Source organism: Marmota monax, unplaced genomic scaffold, assembly GCF_021218885.2.
Source record: "Marmota monax isolate L192 unplaced genomic scaffold, Marmota_monax_Labrador192_F-V1.1 WCK01_AAM20220418_F8-fsc00014, whole genome shotgun sequence".
Classification (NCBI taxonomy): Eukaryota; Metazoa; Chordata; class Mammalia; order Rodentia; family Sciuridae; genus Marmota; species Marmota monax.
This window is the reverse complement of record NW_026695222.1, coordinates 19,187,267-19,197,734: the sequence shown is the minus strand read 5'-3', so window position 1 is coordinate 19,197,734 and position 10,468 is coordinate 19,187,267. Positions and strand designations below refer to the sequence as shown.

Below are 10,468 nucleotides of genomic sequence, written 5' to 3'. Positions count from 1 at the left end.
CCAGCCTCTCCGCTGGCCCATAGTCTTCGGTAGAAGATGCAAGTGGGAGAGAGGCCACACATGCCAGAGGGCCAGGGGAGGTGTTGCCCTGGGAATCGCTTTGGTCCCACTTAAGCAGGCGAGGAGACAGCCTGTCTGAACAAGCTGAGTACCACCCAAGAGGGCATGAGGTAACATCTCCGTAATTCACCAGGTGCCAGCACGGCAGCCCTGCTTGCTGGTGGAAGCAATGATGGTGAGGACCCAGGGACCACTGCCCTCCTGCCTGCCAGGCAAACTAGCTATTCACCCTAAGTGGCCAGGTGTCTGTCAAACGATTTAATTGGCTAGTTACAGTTCCAATGACTCAAAGGGAAAAAAAAATTCAACTGTCAAGTAATCCAAAGTTCCACCATCATTTCATCACAAGCCAGAAGGCTAAGGAAAAATCCAGGTGAGTCACTGGAGTGGAAAACAGCTGATCTTGAGATGAAGAAGGGATACGGGCTGGAGACCAGTTAACCTGAATCCTTCCAGTGAGACATAAAGGCAGGTACCCCTGTTGCACCAAAAATTCACTGGAAATTCAGCTGCTTGGCATTTGGATCCCTATTCCCAGAGGGACTGCGCCTAGTGGGGTGTCGCCAGCTGGCCCACAGTCCAGGCTGCCCACACCCCAGCAGTTCCCAGACAGAGATTTCATCAATCAGTTTTTGTTTTCATTTTGAATTGGTTTTTGATCAGGTGGATGACGTAGGATTGTTGGCATTTTATTTTTCCAAGGAAAATATTTTTTAAAAGACTACCACCCAGTATCACCATCACCCCATCTGTTCTGATCCACTCTTCCCACCTTTTACTAACCAGCATCTCCCCACTCCCCTGTACACTCAGCGCTTGGCTCAACCTCCATTTGCTGGCTGGACTGTGACCCACAGGAGTGGACAGAAGTAGGGGCTCCTTATGATGGCAACATCCCACATACAGGGAAATCACCTGTGGGAGGGAGCTGGCGAGGCCTGTACAGACCACAAACGCAGAATTATGTAAAGGGCTCCCAGTCAAGGGCTCGGGATTTTGAAGTTTCAGATTCTGACAATGAAGATCCATCTTCATCCCCAAGGCTGTAACATAACACAGGATACAAAACTGGAAGCCCTGCTCTGGTGACGGCTGCCCTCTAAGAGGCGGAGGTACAGATGGGAAGTGTGTACTCATGATCAGGCACCCAAAGACAGAGGCACCAAGGAAAGGCGGGTCGCTTCTGTCTGCCACCCTCCAGGCGCCCCCCCATTTTGGATCTCTGGTCTCCAACCTTAGGGTGTGGATCCTGTAATGTTTCCCCTTCTACTGCAACAGAACCTTTGAAAATAAGATGTCTCTGAGCTCTACACAGAAAGATCCCAGGGAGCAAGAAATGGTACCTCTCTGGGTCTTCCTTTAAGCAGTATCCCATGGCTTGAACTCTCAAGGACACTCAGGCACATCAGTGCACGTTATGGGAGGGGAACTTCCTGTGTCCATGTAACCCCAAAGCTGATGGATGCCACTGCATCAGGTTTTTTAGACAATATCAGGCCCTCGCAAGGAATAATTCATGGGACCATCTTAAAATAAAGACCATGACATCTACAGATGGGAGGGAATATGTATATTTTAGGTATAAAGGTTTACCATTATTAACAAGTTATCACTACTATTTACATGTTTATAAAATGGAAATAAAAATGCCATACAGGTTTGATGCCAAAAGTGGCACATCCAAACTAAAACCAGTATAAAAATAAATTTTCAAGCTACGTGTTTTTAAAATAATTGTCACTGAAACAGTAAGGGGACACTGCATCGTCGTGTTGAGGAGCAGTCATCATCTCAGCAGCCACAGGGGCAACAAGGAAACCAGTGCCTGCTGGAAGAGCCACCCATGTTCTCCCGAGAACACACGTGGACAAACAAAGACAGAGACGAGAGTTACATTCCTGAGCTACAGAAGTTTAGAGCAGCTAAACTTAGTGAATTCCTGCTACAGAGGAGCCCTGAGGGTCAGAGCTGGTGGGCTTTCGCCAGTGCCAGCTCTGGCACCAGGACGTGGCACTGAGCTCTGAGAGAAAGCTCAGCCCACTGTGAAAGACAGAAATCCACGGCTACCCGGGATGGTGCATGGGAGTCCTCCTGTAGACACCAATCCCTTGTCAGTCTCCTGGCCATAGTTAAGCAGGGACACAGGCAGAAGACAGACACAAGCTGCTCGGTTTGGACCCCTGGCAGACCTGACCCTTGGCCATCCTGGCAGAAATCCCCAGCATTTCCAAGGTCCCCTGCCTTCACTCACACACGCTTGTGCACATCCAGCAGAGGTCCTCACTGGTCAACTCAGCCATGGCCACAGCAGGGAAGCAAAGGTGGCCCAGCAGAGCCTTTGTCCACCCCACGTGGCACTGCAGCCTTCAGCAGCTGGCTTTCTTCCTCCTTCCCCAGGAGCTGGGCCAGTATTGTGCGCCTGCTGCCAATGGCCTGCTGGGCCAGTGAGCGTGCTGACCAGCCCAAGAGCCGCCTGGCCCACTCCCATTCTACCTAGTGCGGCGCGTGGTGCGTCTGCCCATGCACGGACTTCTCTGGATCTCAGCAAAGAGGCAAATGCTGGCAAGGGTGGGAAGAAAGGAGCCAGTGAGCTGGCTGCAGCCCACTCCACAGCAGCTGCAGATTCCACGTGAGCTGGCGCCAGCTCACACCCCCGGGGCCAGGGACAGCAAGGAAAAGAGGCCACCAAGCAGTTACTGCTACTGCAACTGAGCTCAGCTCACAAGTCCTGGACCTTGGCCCTTTTGGCTTTCAGGGACAAGTGCTGCAAGAGAAGAGAAAACATCATAGTTGGGTTAACTGGACAAGGACACCAGACTCCAACATAATTCCCAAGTCAGTGACCAAATCAAATCTTCCACCCAGTCCACGCCTTCTCAGGAAATGCTGTGTCCCTCAGAAAAAAGCCTGGAGAGGGAAAGCCCAAGTGACCCATGAAGGAAACAGGACTTCAGGAGGCCACAAGCAGCCGGAGCCGGCCCACCAAGACAGAAGCTGGCCCCACAGCACTCCAGAGGCTGCCAGTGAACCGCCTCTCCCTCCGCCAGGCAGCACTGAAGCCCAAGGCCTGTGCTCAAGGGCTGGCCTCAACAGAGGATGGCCTCAGCTTTCCAAGAGGTTTTTGAGAATGGTCAAGGAAAAGTACTCTCCCTTTAGAAACAAAGGAATGGGTCAATTCAGCCAGCATCTCCACCTGCCAGGTGCCTGTGCTCACCGGAGCTAAAGCCATGGCCCCTCCCACAGTGGGGGTTACACCAGCTAAGAAGCCAGGCAGGAAACAGACACCTCCTAGTGACAGTATTTTCCCCCCAGAAATGTCACTGTCAGTATACATAACATACGAATCTCACTAACATAATCGTGGGTATTAGATAATAGGATTAAAGGATAAAAATATTCTAAGGTAAAACCAAAAGTGATAGAAATCTTAAAATATGCATTTGAGGCAGAGTAAATATAAGCTTCTAATAAGGGACAGCCACTCACCAACTGAGGGACATCTGATGCCCCATCAAAAATCATAAACGAATACCAAGACCCGGGCACACGGTGAGTTCTTCACAAGGGGACTTCCCACCCCAACTTCTCAGGGCCCAAACCCCATTTCTCAGCACACACACGGCCTCACGAGAGCAGGTCCCACCACCCCAAAGAGAACAGCAGTCCCTGAGCAAACACAGGGTGGAAAGAAGACGCATACACTGCCAAGTACAAGGTAAGAAAGGACTGCGGGACGGGAGCCAGGGCCCAGTGAGCAGCAGGATGACAGACTTTCTATCTATTCCTGCCTAAGGAGGACCAGGGAAGGGTCTTCCAAAGGCCAGGTTGGAAGGGTTTTCCCAGATAACAAAGATAACTTTGAGAAACACAAAAACAATTTGCAGATGGGAAGGCAAATCTCTGAACAGGTCACCCTATTCTTGCTGTATTTATCCTCTGAATTCTCTCCTCTCTGTACTTCACCTGATATGACCCTCCAACTAAGGTTAGACACCCACAGCCTTAGTTGAGAATGGAAGATGACGCCATTGTGCTTACAAGGCCATTTTTGGTGCTCATTTCTAGAAGGAATGTTGAGCATAAACAAAGCTGACTCTGAACCATTTTAGGCCTCTTTATAAGGAAGAATGACATTCTAAAAAACAAGTGAAGTAACGTCACCTAGGGTGCCAGGAACAGAGCATGGATGGTCCGTGGGCTGTATATGGTCTATGTTCACCAAAGAACATCGACAGTCCATGGGCAGTCCCTGGAGATCCGGAGAGTCCCGGGCAAGGCCATCTGCTTTGGAAAACTTAACTGCAGAAGCTCCTCTGGACTACTGTTAACCAGGGGGACCTGGGGACCTGGGGACCCTCACTGTACAAGGAGGCCGCTGCACTGGTGGTTTCTAAAGGTCCCAGCCTTTTTAAAAATGCTGATCACGGTGAAAGTGATGGGCTGTAAACCAGGCATTTGGAGAGAAAAAAATAAGTGTGAAAATTTGGGCTTGTCTTCTTCAAACTTCTAGAGCTGTTTGCTCTTTAAACTTTGCGGGGTTGACCTAAAGAAACTGTAATTTTGAGCTGAGAAGGGAAAGTGATGAGGTTAATTCTGCTCTCCAAGAGCCCTGGGAACCCAGGACTGTGTGGGACAATGGCAGGCCTGGTCTCCTCTAGGCACCGCTTCTTACTGCTTCAGCAGGCCTTTTACAGGGGCTTCTCGCCATTCTAGTTTGCATTGCTAATCACCTCTCTCTGGCTCTGAAGTCTGTTGTTTTCCACAGAAGAGACTGGAAGGAAAAGATTTTCTTTCACTACAGGTTTATTCTTACCAACCCAACAGGGCAGGGGCAGCACTCTCTGCATTTCATCAGCCCCTGCAGTTGATCTGGTTTCTGGCTGAAACACCTGTTTAGGATGTGTGAAGAACTGTAGAGGTTTGAATTGTTTTTTGTTTGGATAAGAATTAAATCTTATGTAGATTTGCAAAGGGCAATTTCCCTTGACCTTACAGGGGAGGAGGGATGAGAAGACCCGTCCATTCACAGGGTCACAAACTCAAATGTCTCCAAGAGTTGAGCAAATGAATAAACAGGGATGTAGGACTGTGGCATCTACAGCAGGAAGTCACTCCTCAGCCTGATAGCCGGCATGCAGAATCACAGGCACAGTGTTATACTTTTTCAAGAGAAAACAGAAACTTATATTTAATATGAAATCTCCCTTAAAAAAAAAAATAAAATAAAAAAGACAGGGTTTCACTATGTTGCCCAGGCTGGCCTTGAACTCCAGAGCTCAAGTGATCTTGCTGCCTCAATCTCCTAAGTAGCTGGGACTACAGGCATGTGTCACTGAGACTAGCTTAAACCTCCCACTTTTTAAAGGCAACAATCAATTCAAATTTTGATTGGAAAACACTGTGCAGTCCAGCTCTAGCCCTGATGGAATAAGAGGTTTTGGACTTTCCCTTATGCTGGAAAAACCATAAACCCAGATAAGAGAGAGAATGCACACACGGTGCTGGTGCTGGAGATTGAACTAGGGCCTGGTGCATGTTAAGCACATACTCTACTACTGAGCTATAGGCCCATCAGAGGCTGTAATCTTTGAAAAAGGAAACAGGTAAGCTTCATACTCATCCTGAATCTCTTTCTAGGTCTCCAAACCTTGGCACAGAGAAGTAAATTCTAATCAGAAAACAGAGGAAACGGAGACAAGAGTTCAGAACTGTTAAACAGCTAGAATTTACAGAATAGGGCATCATAAAGGGGGAGCTCCGGAAGTCCACACAAGGCTACCCTGAAGACTTTGGCTGAACATTAAGCGATACGATTCAATAAATATAAGATTCAATAAGAATGGCAGAGGCCTGGGGAGTTAAAAGCAGAAATGGAGATTCTGAAGGCCTGAAAGTGCTGGGTACGATGGCTCTCTGACCTGGCAGAGCCCTCACTGAATATCCTAGCCATTTAACTGAGACACCAAAAAGGCCATGTCTCAAGCATATTACTAAGACCTACCCTATGAAGACCAAGATTAAGGCTCTGCAGAATCAAATGATGTGCCTGTAACTAACTGAGTGCCAGAATAACAGTCAACATTCTATAAGAAAAGGAAACAAAATACAGATTTTTACAACATAACATCTATAATATCCAGCCTACAACAAAAATGTACTAGGTACAAGAAGGAGGAAAATGTGGTTGATTATGAGGAAGAACACAAAGACAAAATATAACAGAAATGACAGAGATGTTGAATTAGTAGGCAAGACTTTAAAATAGTTATTATAAATATGTTCATCAAAGATTTAAAGGAAAAAATGCATATGATGAACACATAAAGGATCTCAGCAGAGATTATAAAAACAAAACTAAAAAAGAATCAAATGAAAATGCTAGAATGGGAAAATACAGATCTGAAATGAAACATTCTCTGCAGGTACTGAACACTGCAAAACCGATCAGTAACCTGAAGACAGGTCAAGAGCAGCCGTCCAAACTGAAGCACGGAGACAAGGACCAGAGCCTTGTGAGGTGTGAGACCATATCAAGAGCTCCTGCGCAAGCAGCTGTGCTCCAGGAAGGAGACGCACTGAAGCAGAAAAAAAGTATTTCAAGGAATCACTGTCCCAAATTTCCCAAACACGATTTAAGAAAACCAGCTGAAAGAACCATCACACTCAATGAACTCCAAAGTGAGACAAACACAAAGAAAGGCGTCTCCCATGTCAAACTGCCAAAAATCAAAGACAAGGGCTAGGGATAGAGCTCAGAGTGCTTGCCTCACATGCACAAGGCCCTGGGTTCAATCCCCAAAACCACCAAAAAAAAAAAAAAAAAAAATCAAAGATAAAGCTAGGAAAGAAAAAAGAAAAAAAAAAAAAAAAACAACACCTAAAAGCAGGCACTGGGCAGGGGAAGGGGAGAAGACTCTTTCACACAGAGAACAACCATGAAAACGACTGCTGGCTTCTCAGACGCCGCAAACCAGATGGCAAGGAATAAACTTTAAGATGCTAAAATGAAACAAGCAAACAAAAAGTCTTTCAAACTAGAATTCTACAGAGCAAAAAATACCTTTCAAAAACAAAGATGAAGTGAAGACCTTTTCAAATAAATGAATTCTGAGAGAACAGTTCACCGGAGACGTGAACCAAGATACAGTAAAGGAAGCTCTTCAGGCTAAAGGGGAAAGATGCCAGAAAGACACGGGGTCCAGCACTTGAAATGGCAGATATTTGGGCAACACGCAAACATTCGCTTTTTCTTTAATCTCTTAAAAGACAACTAATTGTTTAAAACAGTGACAGTAACAATGTATTGTGGGGTTTAAATATATGCAGAAATAAAATATAAGACAACAACAGCCCCAAGAATGAAATGGAGAAAATGAAATGTATTGTTATAGATTTCTTACATTAGAAGCTAAGTAGTGTAACCCTAATTCAAGGTCAACTGTGATGAGCTGTGGATGCCTAGAGCAACCCTAAAAAAATAAATGAATGAATAAGTAAAGAAACAAGAGGTATAAAAGACTACTTAAAGAGAGAAAATACAATTCTAAAAGAACCCTTGAAACAGCTAGAATTTGCAGAACAGGGCATGTGCCTGTGAAAGCAGGCAGGAAAAAGAACGAACAAAGAATAAGCTGAACAGACAGAAAAAAAACAGCACGGTGGTAGCTTAAATCTAACCATATTGATAACTGCATTAATAACTAGACACTCCAATTAAAAACACAATGCAGAACAAACAGACTGAGTCTATGAGTCACAGTCAGCCGGAAAGCTTGTGAAATCTGATTTACCTGTCAGACTTCTAAATATTAACAACCATCCCTCAATGAAAAATCTTGTTAGAAGAATGTATGGCCTTTCTTTTTTTAGGGCAATGAATGGACCACTTTTGGCAAAAGTGAAGAAGAAAACAAAACTATAAATCTGCTCAACAATGTTCACTACCCTGCTCGTCCTGTATGGGACCTGCCAAGGCAGAAGAGTGAACACGGAGGACTCTACATGGGCTAGGTCTCACCCACCAAACAGTTTAAACTACCTTGGGTTTAAGCCTGCACACCTATTCATAGTGTCCGTGAGGCAATTCTTATTAGAGAATATCTGGGCTACTCCAAATGTGGGTCTCAAGTGTGAGATAACTTCTTTAGGAGCAAAGGGAGAAAAGAAGAGCTGGAGATATGTTTGTTTTGGTTTGGGTTTTTTTCCCTGATGAGGCTGGACGGACTCATTTTTAATTGTACTTCCTTATGAAGCAAATGACGGACATGCTTTCACCCCGTTTGGGGGAACCGGGTAATGAAATGGCCTTTTCATCCTATGCACCATGGGTGGAGGCAGAGGGGATTAAGGGAACTAAAATGAAGAAGAAATGTGTATTTAACAATATAAACCAGCGCCTATGGGTGGTTTGGGGGACAAGATCTGTTCATTCCTACCGTTCCTTGCTGATAAAAGTGTGGAGCCAACTCCAACAGCCATGCAGACTCTATGGCAGTCACATCTCTCATGTAGTACTTGGAGGTCTGTATAACTTCATTGTAGATGACCCTGAAACGAGAAAGACATGGAGCATCCTCCCACGTCTCAGGATGGTCAGGAACCACAGTTAGAGATACTGAGTCCCTTTCCTTAATCATTCGCAGGTGTGTACTCCAAACTCCGTGTACAAAAGCACTGAACACCTGCAATGCATACCACTCCCTAAGCACATGGGTCACAGTGTGTACATTTCACAGAGAAGACTCTGAGTCCCACATGATTTCTAAGGTATCTCAGTTACCTGCAAAGGTAACTGGTCCTTTGTATGTTTATATAGCTCTGAACGAAATTTGAGGACATAATTAGACAATATAAGAAATGAAGGCAGATGCCTGATCAAGAAAAGGGCAGGGAAATTACTTCAGAGACACAAAGAACTTTCCAAAGTGATGAAAATATTTTGTCTTATTTAGAGTGTGAATTTCATGGAGGTACACATTTGTCAAAATTCATCTTTCACTGTTCATAAATGATATCTTAATGGGGGAACAAAAAGACTGAATCATCTGAACCAAGAACATAATTTCAAAACACCAGACTTCAGGAGCACATAACTAGTTTCTGAGCTATCTTAAGTGTTGATTCAGGGCATTCCTCAGAACCATAAATGCCCAGCCACACTCTGCTACCCCCCAGAACCAATAAAAGAGTCCCAGCTGATGAAAAGGAAGGAGGGGACCCTCTGCAGAGGCCATGGGGGAGGGGCACTGAGAGGCACAGGTCTGCTCCATACTGGCTCTATATCCACCACCCTTTCATTTCCAAGGAACTCCTCCGTGTGAAGCTCCTTGGAAATGAAACAGGAAAAAGAAAAAAATTTTTCTTTTAAGCAACTCCCAAATTTAAATAACCAAAAGTCAGCAGATCTTTATAGGAGATTCAGAATTGAGATCTCCAATTTGACCTGAACACCAATGACCACATTTCTAAATCCAGAATTGACCAAGCTGCTCTCCACCTTGAAAGCTTCTAGGTCTGTGCTGGTTACAGGACAGCCTACTCCCTTGATCTAGGTGAGAGCTCACTTCACCACTGATGTGAAGCACCACTTAAGTAGAGTGCTGGGCCCCCCTCTGCGGTTCTGACTCAGGCAGACTGGACACGGCCTGAGTCTGCACTTCCAGCAAGTTTCCAGGAGATGCTGCTGGTCTAGAGGCCATACTTTGAAAACTACTGGCACAAAGTATCTTACGCCAAAATTTTCTACCTTCTAATTTTATCTCCTGCCACTTTCCCTCCGTCTCTCCATACATGCACCCCTCCCCTTTCCCCAGGATTCTGTCTTCCAACTAGTTACGGGACCAGTGGTTGTCTTTAAAATTTCCAGTCCATTGTCAATCAATATTTTTTGTATATACAAAAATATTGTATATACAATATTTGTATATTGTATAAATGAATTATTTAAATGAATTATTTAAAAACTGCAATTTTAAAAAGACACAAAATATAAGCCCAAATCTATTAGTTTTTAAATCGGGCAGACATAAGCACAACTTGTCAAAATGCTATAAAAATATCTGAATGCCTTCGCCTGACCTCTGCACAAAACTTCTTCCTTCCCGGCCAGGGTTGCAGGCTGGCACCACTTCACAGGCCACCCCTGGGGCAGCCATGGCCAGCCACAGTGATTCCCCATTCCCCAAAGACAGGAAGTTCTTTGATGTTGCCCCAGGTTGCTCACCCTATTTCCTCAGTCTGAATGCCCTGTGGGTCCTTTTTTGTCTGAAAAACTTTGTCTATGAAGTGACTCTCTCTAGCACCGGAAGTGCCCATACTTTATACATCCCTCTAGCAAAGTCCTTCTACAATACAGGAATCAATCTAGGCCTGTCTCCATCAGGACTGGGGCTGGACCCCAAGTCATCTC

The 10,468-nt window shown here is 45.3% G+C and overlaps 1 protein-coding gene across 1 annotated transcript in view; it reads right to left on the bottom strand.

Moving 5' to 3' along the window:
* Positions 1-1,615: 1,615 nt before the first annotated feature.
* The window catches only part of Dhx35 (DEAH-box helicase 35), a 72,068-nt gene continuing 63,215 nt past the window's right edge, over positions 1,616-10,468 (bottom strand). The window contains exons 21-22 of the mRNA XM_046433619.2: positions 8,496-8,607; positions 1,616-2,824 (exon numbers count right to left, since the gene is read on the bottom strand). Of these exons, the coding sequence (XP_046289575.1) occupies positions 2,780-2,824; positions 8,496-8,607 (157 nt within the window). The 3' untranslated portion in view covers positions 1,616-2,779. The remainder of the gene's footprint in view (positions 2,825-8,495; positions 8,608-10,468) is intronic.